General features: G+C 38.5%; 1 protein-coding gene across 3 annotated transcripts in view; it reads right to left on the reverse strand.

The window, feature by feature from the left end:
• The window catches only part of MGAM (maltase-glucoamylase), an 80,163-nt gene that overhangs the window by 41,812 nt on the left and 26,131 nt on the right, over nt 1-12,220 (reverse strand). For all 3 annotated transcript variants that reach the window (XM_036328504.1, XM_036328505.1, XM_036328506.1), the window contains 10 exons: nt 11,504-11,613; nt 10,800-10,951; nt 10,091-10,262; nt 8,386-8,485; nt 6,216-6,328; nt 5,794-5,919; nt 4,192-4,323; nt 3,927-4,043; nt 2,992-3,105; nt 1,215-1,299 (listed from right to left, as the gene is read on the reverse strand). In XM_036328504.1, coding sequence (XP_036184397.1) covers nt 1,215-1,299; nt 2,992-3,105; nt 3,927-4,043; nt 4,192-4,323; nt 5,794-5,919; nt 6,216-6,328; nt 8,386-8,485; nt 10,091-10,262; nt 10,800-10,951; nt 11,504-11,613 — 1,221 coding nt within the window. The remainder of the gene's footprint in view (nt 1-1,214; nt 1,300-2,991; nt 3,106-3,926; nt 4,044-4,191; nt 4,324-5,793; nt 5,920-6,215; nt 6,329-8,385; nt 8,486-10,090; nt 10,263-10,799; nt 10,952-11,503; nt 11,614-12,220) is intronic.

Here is a 12,220-nt window from a genome sequence, read left to right on the forward strand (position 1 = left end):
TCACTATCAAAGGGGTAGTTACTCTGATGTATAAAGAAATTGTGTTGGCTCATACACATCCTCCCACTTGGGTGCTCATGTGACTAGAGGCAGGCATTTGGAACAAGATGATTCCATTAGACTTGAGATTCAATCTGAATTATTCAAACTCAGCTAAGTTAAATGGTTCAAAAATATAAATACCGGATGAAAGTATAAATTAATTTTTCAACCCATCTCTCCATTGACCAGATATTATAAAAACAATTGCCCAATCTCTCTTTCATTCATCTATTCCTTTCTGCTCTGATTGTGCCACTCTGGTTCAGATCCAAATGACCTTTGGATTTTAACTATTGCAAAAGGTTCCTAATGGCTTATTGACTTCTGACCTATTGATTTTCTAATCCATATTATATATTAATGCCAGGTTAATACTTCTAAAACCATTTGACTATTATATACTTCCTTTTATTAAAACATAAGCAGATTCCCTCACAAAAAGAATAAAGTGTGAACTGTTTAGCCTCCTATCCAAGTCCTTCAACATTTGATTCTGACCCATCTGCTCCAATTTCCTACTTTCCCACCAGACTGGAAGTCTTCATAAGATGCTATAATTCTAGAAACTCATTCCTTTCTTAATCAAGACACTTTTTGTCTGGGAGCCTCTACAATAAATGCTGGGATTTCAAGGCCACACCCTGTTCAAAGTTAGTGGTGTTCAAAGTTCAAACAGAGCTCATTTGTATCATATTCAATGACTTAGACTTTGACCTCCCAAGCCATTCATTCTGGCTTCCTTTTCTCCTATGGTTCAGGTGTGTTCTTCACACTCTTGATATCACTACACTTGAGCCTTATCTGAAGACCAAGCCTGATTATCTGGTTTCCCTGTGGTAAGTCCTGACCTTTGGGAGTGGACTCTAGAGCAACATCGACTAACCACTAGCCTCTAGCTTCTGCACCCCAACTTCTCTAGACCTTCCCCTAGAAACAGGTCAGACTATAGGTAGAATGAATAGATTGCCCCTTTTTGAATTGATGCCTCCTTTAGAAAAGCATGAAGTGTTTTTATTTTCTTTCTTAGTTTTTCTTATATATTACCCACATTCTCCTTTCTATATGCACTCACATGTACAAACTCTCTTGCCAAGTTGTCCATATATATCCTTATGAAATTAAAATACCAAATATGCATTGCCACTTTAATTAGACTAACTACTAAGACTTACTGGGAATGAATGGAGGATAATTTAGATTGCTTGTGGAACATCCTGAAAGTGAACCATCAACAAAGTTGGAGAGCTCATTCATATCCTAGAAGACAGAGGTTAAAAGTTGTGTCTTTTTTTTGAGGAATCAAAAAAAAGATCCCAGATATTTCTTTTTTAAAGAGGTTCTTATATACATGGAGAAAAATAGATATTCCTATCTTCTCTATACATTGAAGGTTTCATGGAGATGGTCCTTATAAATCCCTTTAAAATTATAGCTGTCTATAATCACAGAAAATAAAAAATTTCCAAACCCATTAGGTGAAAAAAGATCTTAATTTATACAGTACCATATGTAAACTTATATATTCTCTGTATATCCAAATATAGCTATGAATACACACACAACAAATATACATATATAAAAAAACAATCATAAGCAAAGAGAGTGAGAGAGCAAACATGTGCCGATGGATGTGCAAGTGAGGGGTCTGAAAGATCGATACCAAAATATGCCTTTGGTCAATATCATTTTAGAGGGTTTTGCTTTCATCTTTGTAGCTCTCTATATTGTTTGAATTTTCTACATTTCTCTTATAAAAAGAAAAAATCTTCAACTCTAGAGCTCTCCAAATTTTGCTGAACATCTGTAGTTTTACATTTGTTTTTATTTGACAATATGTAAGACATTTGCCCTTACTGCAGCCACAGTTTTGTCATATACCTGGTACTCTGGCTCTGATAAATTTATCCAATATCTCCAAATGAAAAGGTCCTGAACTGATAATTCAACAATTTATGTACTTGTGACAATACAAAGAGTATGATCTATTTCTACTTCAGTTCATTCATTTGTAAAAGAAGTGCTGACTTGGGGGGAAAAAACAACAGATTACTTCTAATCCTAATGATCTGATTTTGATTCTAAGCTACACATTTTGATAAGATTATTGGAATAGAAAAATAGGGAATTTGAACATCAAGAAGTTAAAAAGCATGACCACAAAAGAAATACACAACTTTAACATAGACAATGAAGACACTGACATTATTAAATATTGTGCTTGCCTTGGTTCAGTCATCAATTCAAATGGAGACTGCATCCAAGAAACCAAGAGAAAGCTGAGACTCAAAAGGACAGCAATGGAAGAACTAGGAAAGGTCATATGAGCAAGCATGTGGCATTAAAGACCAAAGGTAAAAGTACCCACACCTTTGTATTCCCTATTACTATGAATGGATGAGAAAGTTGGACATTGGAGAAGGCTGATAAGAAAAGAATTGATTCAGCTGAGATAAGGTGCTGAAGGAGAGCTCTGTGGATACTGTGGACCATCAGAAAGATGAATAAGGAGGTCCTAGAGCAAGTTAAGCCTGAAACATTACTGGAGGCAAGAGTGACAGAACAGAAGCTGTCCTGTTTCTAACACATCATGAGAAGGCAGGATTCTTTGCTAAACATATTAATGCTGGGGGGAAAATAGAAGGCAAAAGGAAAAGAGGAAGACCAAGTATGAGATGGACTGCCTCATAAAAAAGAAGCCTTTGGCATGACTCTGCAGGAGCTGAGCAGAGCTCTTGAGGACAGGACACTGTGGACTTCAGTCATTCATAGGGTCTCTAGAAGTCAGAGCCAACTCAATAGTGTGAAACACACACAAAGTAGGGAATGCTTAGAATTACTGCCATACTGGCTTTCCTCTCCTTCTCTCCCCTCTATGCTCCATGATTCAGTTATATAGATATACACTATCTGAATATTGGCCAGCAAATAATCAAAACATTAAGAACTCACAATCCAGATTCCATCAAACTCCACTTGATTGTGGAAAAGCTTAAATTCATTTGACCACCAAACAGCACACTTGGGGTTGGTGTAATCAGGAAACACAGTTTTTCCAGGCCAGACCTGCAGGAGAAGAAAAAAATAAGCAAAGAAGAAAACACTGATCCGAGTAAATGACGTGAATATAGAGTAAAAGAGAGTATTTTGAAAAAGAAATTCCTAGTATGATCAAGGCAACAGAAGGGCTCGGGCACAGGCTCTTCTCAGGAATGTGAAGCACTCCAAATACCTAGAATAAGTGTCAGGAGGACTCAAACACAGTCACGTGAGAAAAACTCATTTTTAAAAAATTGGTTAAGTCCTTGCTAATTTTCAACTCTGGTTCACCCTTCCTTCTCACTTTCTCTACTCCCACTTCTAGGAATGATAAATGAGAGGGAGGATTATATATATGTCAACTGGTCCATTACAAATAGTAGGTTCTAACCATCAATTACTTTTCTCTATCCCTTTCCTGTATGCAGGACTTCGAAGGTATTAGAAATGAACCAGTAGGTAACACCTTCATGGAAAACAATGACAATAAAACCAAGTAGTCATACTTGTCAAATACTACCGAGAAATCAAGTAAGAAAAGGGATGAAACAATTCCAATGGATTTGCCAATTATTGGGATAACTGGTACCATTTGCTGGAGCAGTGAGACTACAATCAGCTGATGAATGAATGGGGGTGAGGAAGTGCATATTTTGTATGGGGGCTATTGTTGAAAGGGACTTGACTGTGAAGAGAATATAAGAGCTAGGATGGCTGGCAAGTATTTAGGGATGAAGGAACAGGGAAAGTTTAGTCCTAACATATATAAGACATCTGAAAACATGAACCAAAACAATTACATACACACACAGCCCCTCTGCCAGCCCCCAACTTCCCCACTAAGTTACCTCCCCAATGAGTGGAGTCACTCCATCTGAAGCATTGATCCATATCTTCATATCTAAACCCCTGTCATACGGGCCATAGGGATTACTTGAGGAAGAGTTGATGGAGATAGCTGGATCCTAAGAAGGAGAAAAATACCTTAAGGATCGAGCTTTAAACTAGAGGCATTTAAAGGGGGCTGGGAATTGGGGACAAAGGAGGGGGAGCTGGTGTAATGACAAGAAAGAGCAAGTGCCAGGTTTGGGGGTAAATGAGGATGGCACATACCACAATGATGACCAGTTTTTGTCCGTTATTGTGCAAATCCTTAGCAAAATCAGGAAAGCCTTTATAATCGACTGGATTATAAGTGAAGTCCTTCCTTGCATCCATATAATCAATATCAGCATGCTGAACATCCTGAAAGAACAACACAAAGTACTCCTCCATTTAGTTCCTGGGAATTTCCCTGTTAAATGAGTCAGTTCAATTATCATTGTTATTATTCAGGAGACACACAGACTCTGTGCTGGGCTCTAAGCAGGGTACATAATCAGTCCCTGGTGTCTAAGTGGTTCTTTTTCCAATGGTGATTTCAAAACAAATGGCACATTGTTTCCCTAAGGCCTGGAATCAGGTTAACCACATCATCCTACCTTGTTGCTTGGCCATTGGGATTAAAAAACAATCTAAGAAACAAATCACAACCATGACAACAAGTCACGGAGGCTGTGGAAAACATAGCCAGGCCCTAAATTCTACCCCATTCATAAGATAATGGGGGAAGGGGCTGTCTTCTCCCTCATTTCACCACCCCGCATTTTGTTGTGTGCTGCTCTACTTCAAGTCTTTTTTTAGTGATTATCCTTCTCCAATTGAACCTGTATGAAAATAGTGGGACCCAGAAAGAAATTGACTCTTGCTCTAGGACAGTGATGGCGAACCTAAGACACGTGTGTCAGAGGTGACATGCGAACTCATTTCTTTGGTTGATTTTACTTTGTTAAATGGCATTTAAATATATAAAATAAATATCAAAAATATAAATCTTTGTTTTACTGTGGTTGCAAATATCAAAAAAAATTCTATATGTGACACAGCACCAGAGTTAAGTTAGGGTTTTTCAAAATGCTGACACGCCGAGCTCAAAAGGCTCGCCATCACTGCTCTAGGATCTAGGTGTTGCCCTCCAAGGGGCTGGGGAAGGGAGAGAAGAGGATTATTCCAGAGACTATTGAGCTTTTCCCTTTGTTTCGCTTGTAAAATTTCACTTCGAATTATACAACAGGCACATTCAAATTTATTCAGAACATAAAAATATTTGATTACATGTATATACTATCTCTTTTTGCTCACTCAAACTAGGGGGGAAAAAGCCTTGAGAACTAAATGCATTATGTAAATAAAATGCATTATATGAAATGTAGTTAATATAGTAAGTATAAGAAAATTTTACTAATAAAAAAATGTCATAAGAAAAAAATAGAGACAAAAACAGATTGCCTCCTAACCCCATAATCATGGTCTCTAAGTAATATTTCCTACTAAAAAGAACCAGTCCTTGAAGGAATGTCTGGCCCAACAAAAAAAATAGTCTACCACTCTAGCTCTAACTGGTTTTGTCCAGTGGATAGAGTGTCAGCCAGGAACACATGGCTGGGTTGGGGTTTGACCCCCAGTAGGGGGTGTGTATGAGGCAGCCGATCAATAATTTTCTCTCATCATTGATGTTTCTATCTCTCTCTCCTTCTCCCTTCCTCTCTGAAAATCAATAAAATTTTTACATTATATATATATTTTTTTAAACTCGGGTGGAGAAATTATAAACAATTATTCTTATTTCCCAAGGGAACTCTTTTATTTTGGAGGAATTTTTAAAACCTTACTTACGTAAGGGAGCTGTGCTGCCCGGTTTCTCTCCACAACTTCCTTCATGTTATCTAGGGTTCCATAGTCATAACGACTGAGTTGAAATCCAAGTGCCCAGTATGCAGGTAGGACTGGTCGTCCAATGAGCTAAAAGATATTTGAAATAAAAATTAGGAAATGTTCTATTTTTAATAAAAGCCTCTACTAAGCGTTGGTTTAGGGGCACAAAATATACTCCATTTTCCAACACACTTTTTCATTAATGTTGGATATTAGTCTACTTTCCCAGTCCCTTTATAATCATCGAGAATAGGGTCAATTTGTAATAGATTTACAATAGCTATTTATAATAGCAGATTTTCATGAGTCACACTTGCATAGTAAACTTGCTTTTCTTTGTGCTATTTAGGACTTTCCCAGTCGTCATCATGATATAATTTTACCTCTAGATATTCCTGGACCACTTCTTCTGGAGTATTTCCCAAGAACACATAGAAGTCCAGAATGCCCCCAATGGTGCGGTAAGTGATGGCTGGTGTGGGCTGGAGGGCAACCTCTTGATAGATTAAAAATGAAGAAAATAAAAATTAGAATTTATTCTTGATAATTACAAAGCTTTAGATCAGAGGATCGCGGCCAACTGAATATTAACAAAGTGATCCTAAGATTTTGTATACAAAGGGACAAACTGACAATCAAAGTCCACCCTGGCAGCACATGGGAGTCTAAGCACTGGTTCTGTGACAGATTTAGATAATTGGTGACTGGAGTGTCAAATGTAAATATCTGATATGCAGGATGTATTTTCATTGTTACAAATTGAACATAATTAAAGCATAGTGATTAATCACAAAAACAATATGTAATTATATATGTGTTTTCCGATGGTCTTAGGCGACCCCTGTGAAAGGATCATTCGACCCCCAAAGGGGTCGCGATCCACAGGTTGAGAACCGCTGTCCTAAGGGCTCATTTATCTTCCTGAAAAGTCATTTGCTTTCCCATAGGTGCTTTTCATCCCTCCCAGCTCCTCTAATAAGTAATTTTTTTTTTTTATCATAAGTGCCTTTATCCCCCTCACCTTTACCTATTAGGATGATATTTCAGCTCCAAATTGTAACACTCCCTTGAGCTGCTCTCCACTGAGCACGCTTATGCATATGCATGTTGCATGTGTAAATAAACTCCGTCCTTTCTCTTATTAACCTGTCCTTTGTCAGTTTCATTCACAGGCCCCCAAATATTAAACTTAAGGGGATAGAGAAACTCTTTTTCTTTGACATTCATAACTATATAACATGCTGTTCCTACTCTGCATCCACCATTATTGCAGGAATATAACCCACTGAGGCAGTAGCCTCAATGAATCTCACACCAAGCAAAAGCCAACCTAGAAACAAAGTCAGATATGATACTGTAAATTCACAGTCCCTCAAAGCACCAATCACAAATCCCAGAAGTGAGTCTCCCTATACCTTGTTTTGCATTTAGAGATAAAAGACCTCAAAATCTACTGAAATGTACTCTGCAGCCATGGGAGCAACCACACAGAGTATCTAGGGTCCTGTGTTCCTTCCCTTATTATCTGGTTCCTTTCAACTACCTGACACTGTATAATCCTTGTACTATCTCAATCTGTTCTTAGAATACTAGGTATCTCAGAATCATCTAAAATTCTATTAGGTATCTTATAACAATCAGATCACCTGGAGAGATTCTCAGATGATCTGTAGTGAAGGATCAGATCTTGGTTTTTAAATTTCCATTTCTTTTTAAACTGATACTTTTATAAAATAACATGAAAATGAATTACTAGGAAATGGTTTATGCATGCACTTAGATGCTACAACAATGTTTACTCTTGATTTTTATGCTCATCTTACTGTAGAACTGACACAATCTGTGAACCATCTGTGGGCCACGCTCTGAGTGTCATGGATCTAGTCCATTGATCCTCAGTTGAAAAGAGGTTTGGGATCAATATCCTATGCCCACCATCAACCCTGGGAGAGTCTGATACATCTCTACTCCTGTGCTGATTGATTCATTGCCACTAGAATCTGTTGTTACTTTTGCAGGCAGAAAAAGAGCATCATCGATCTAATCTAAAATCTTCAACTACTTTCTAGGGTCCTATAAGGTTACACTCTTTGGTCTTAATCTGATCTTGCTCCAAATGACCCTTGCCACTCCTTTATCTTGCTACCCTTGGAGTGTCTGAAGGTGACAGTCACTGCTCGGTTGTAGCCCCCTGGTTAGGCCCAGTTACTTCATCATCAGGCCAAGAGCAACTGGCTATTTCCCACCTGAGCTTATATCAACCCCTCTTCTGGATGAAGTCTAAAGGAGAACAGCAAATTGGTAGAAACTGTCTCTGAATAGGTTATAGTTTGCTGTCTTAACTCTATAATAGAAAAATATTCCAACAGAGGCAAACACATTCAGGAAGGTCATAAGCTAGGAGGGAAACCCCTACTCATCACACACAAGGCCTTCAGCTATGGCTCAACCATTCCTAAAGGGCTCCATTCCTTTCATCATCATGCTGTAAGAAAGGGACTGAAGATCCCTCTGATGCTTTCTTTTTTCATGACTATTCCTTTAGTCCTTTACCCATGGCATTGCTGTTCATCAGAAACACTCCAAAGGACGATCCACTAGCATCCTCAAGGCATAGGAAGAATGTCTGTGCACCATACAAGTTATTTCCATCCTGCAGAAAGATAATTCAAAACCACAAATTTACAACCTAGTAGTCTAAACTCCACTTGGCCAGAAATGAGTTAGGAAATCAGTGTTAATCATGTGAGTAATTGACAGGGAACTCATGATTAAAGAAGGCATAACTAAACCTTGAAAATATAAGGTTGATATTTAGTTGATGCTAACCAAGTAAAGAAGTGTTCGCGTATTGAATAAGCCACCTATGACCATTTATCTAAAAGGAGTGTGAGAGCATGTGATATCTGGAGTTCTGAAAAGCTCTCCTCTCACCGAGGTTTGCCTTACCTGACCTAACACCCCCCCGAAAAAGCTCCATTAAGCCTTAATAAGAATCGGGCGCCTTTCTAATGTGCAACTAGAGCTTTTCTTGAGATACCGGGTCTTCTAGTCTTTACAAGAGTAGAGTTTAGAAATTGAGCTGGTCTTCCATATGTTCGACTAGTACAGTAGTTCTCAACCTGAGCTGTATCCCCACCCAATTAAAACAGAATCCCTGAGGATGGAAGCAAGCACTGATGGTCTGTTAAATTTCCCCAGGTGATTCCAATGTGTAGTCATGTTTGAGAATCACTACTCTAGAACATTTAGCATGCATACAAATCATATAAGAATCTTAGTTACATGTGGATTCTAAGTCAGTAGATGGAAGAGGGAGCTGAGAGCCCACATTTCTCACACAGTGGTGCCCATGCTACACATTTCAAGTAGCAAGGATCCGGGGCTCCTTATTAAAGAACTATCATCAGCCATTTCCAGCGATTAAATTTTATTGCTGTTACTTACAAACTTTTTTTTTACATTGGGGTTTATTTGGCTTTTCTGAGTCCCCATTTCCTAGTTGTTAGATGGAGTAAATTATACTTATTTTTTCAAAGTTCTTTTGGTAAATAGTAATAATGCATAAAAATAATCAATAAATTATTCTATGATCTCTTTTCATCCAGCCACTAGTTCCACTTAGTCAGGAAAGTAGCTGAACAAGACCTGTATTGTTGAGCTTAGAATACCTCTGCTTTGTCAAAACAAAAAAGCAAAAGAAATAATAAATCAGCAATAATAACAATAAAATAACAATAAAATTTGACTCTTTCACTCCCCCAAACATTCTTAACACAAAGAATGATTAATATAATATTTTTAGTTGATATTTTATCCTGTTTTGCTGACAAACATGGTTAGTTGGTGATTTATAAAGGTCAACCTAAAATATAGAGATCATAATATTGTGCAGAGTCAATATCAGTAAATGTTTTCTCTAGAACTAGTTAGTTCAAAAGGAAGATATAAGTAAAAATAGTTGTCATTAACTTTCTATGTAGCAGACACTATTCTAGAGACTCTATATAGCAATTCATTTAATTTCCATCGCAACCCTATGGTAAATATATTGCCCCCGTTTTATATATGAAAAACTGAAGGCACAAAGAGGTAACTTGCCCAGAACCACGTAACTGGTGACTGGCAGTGCCAGAATTCAGACCCAGACAGCCTCATCTTAGCATCTTATACTTAGTCATTACACTGTATGCTGGTGGGTGACCTTCAAGAATGAGACTATAATATTCAGTGAAGAGGGTCCATCCTGTAACCTTACCCCATTAGGAGTTGTATCTCTGGCGAATATGGGCCAGGTCTTCCAATTCATATCATGGCGGTACTGTCCGTGCACTTGTTCTCCCAGGCCATACACGTTGGCACTGGGCAGTCGGATGGAGAGCTGCAGGAACTGATCAGCAAACAGGAGAGGCCCAATGCTTGAGTCAAACCTAGACACAGACAGAAAACACAGGGACAGGTGGGCAAGTGGGGTGGAGAGAACACAACTGATTAGAAAAGTGGTCCATGTCAATGACTCAATACCCCCTACTTAACAGGCCCCATTTGTCCTCCTGGGACATTTTTCTTGGACACCTAGAGATCAGGACTTCCTGGGGGCAGGTACCATGTGGTACATTTCTTAGATTTGTCCCATAGACACTCTACCACATGACCTGAATTATAGTAGATGTTCCATAAACAGTTACTAGTGGATGAACATGACTAGATAAATGGAAGGGAAAAAGGGAGGGTGGGAGAAAAAGGACACAGCCCAGTGACTGGTCTACAATAAATGCTTAGTAATGACAAAAAAAAGGAGGGATGGGGAAAGAGGAAGGTAGGCAAAGAAAAAGTATATTCATTTGGAGGTGGAGAGTCTGGCCTCCAACAGGATGCTTACAACCTTTAAAATGAATCCTTCCTCAGGCTTGCAAAGCTCCCTTCCCCTTCCTTCTCTGTTCCCCAGATAGGTTTTCCAAACTTACAGGATTAAATTGTTGCTTTTTCTGATCACTTTGATGCTAAATGGCTGTTTGGAGACCTTAACGTCATAGGTCTGGGAAGGAGCAGCATTTCCTTTGAAGGCTTGGACATGTTCATGCGGCACTTCATACCTGTCACTCTTTTGGTCAGTTAACTATCCAGAGAGATGAAGGAAAAGAAAGCCAAAATAAAAACGTGTCTGTCTTCTCAAAATAGAAGCATCCCTGCCACACCAGTGCTTCCCACTATCTGTGCTCATGGTACTGGAACTCAGGCACTGATCCAAATGGCATTATGTCTAAGGTGCATGTATACATTATATTATCAAATTCTGATGTTGAATACTTGGGCCTAAGCTAGTCCTTAGGTAGAAATATATACTCCAACTCTGAAGAGATGGACTATCTCTGGAATTTTCAAAGAAGATATCTTGTTTTTCCTCCCTACTACATTTCACATGGTATTAAGGGCAAACAAATGAAAAACAAAGTTCACCAGTAAACTCTAATGCATATTCTAGTATGAAGTTATCTCACTGAAGGAAGGCTATAGATGCCTTTGACATATAGGTGCTAAGTATGAATAATGACAGTAGAGGAAAAATACCTCCATTAGCAAAATGTTCTATTTTGTAGTAACTGCAGTCATGGGTAGGAAATAAGAACCTCTCAAAACAGATTATTTTTAAAAATAAACAAACCACAACCTTAAAGTGGAAACGATTGGATGTCTGATATTCCGCTGTGAGAAGGACATTGTTGACATCATTTCCAAACAGGGATGGAGAGGGCATCCTTTTCAACTGGGCTGTGAATCCTAATATAGAGAAGAAAAAGGTTTACAAAGCTGGCTGTGCACATTTACAAAAATAGACATAAAATTAACATTTATGTCAAAAAGCCTGGTGAAAAGCCTTTATTTCCCCCATCATGTGCTCATACAATCTGAAGCTAGGTACCGTCATTACCTTATCCAAAAACCATGCCTCGCTTCTACAAAATTTGATTGGAAACCTCCCCCAAAAGGCCTAACTCTCATTCTACCAGCCCACAATCTGTATGTATACAATATTCCTCCTTGGTTATTCTCCTGTTACATTACAGGTGATCATGTACACTGATGCCATCTCCCTAGTTACCTAAGCCAGATGAGAGTGGAGACCTTAGAAAAGCCTGGCAGGCCAAGAGTGTCTGGCTAGGGAACATGCTCCTTCTAAGAATCTCCCCAAAGTAGTCTCCCCTGGCTGGTCATTAGTGTGCTCTATATTTTAGGGTGGGAGGGAAAAGAGGGGATATTTAGTCCATGCACACTGACATTGGCTAATTTTCCAAATATGTTGAAAAAATTGGAATTACTTTCACATCATTAAAATCACATTAAGTAGTCTCAGATTACTGAGTTCAAATCCCCCTCTTTAAATGTT

This window comes from Myotis myotis, unplaced genomic scaffold (genome assembly GCF_014108235.1).
Source record: "Myotis myotis isolate mMyoMyo1 unplaced genomic scaffold, mMyoMyo1.p scaffold_m19_p_11, whole genome shotgun sequence".
NCBI lineage: Eukaryota > Metazoa > Chordata > Mammalia > Chiroptera > Vespertilionidae > Myotis > Myotis myotis.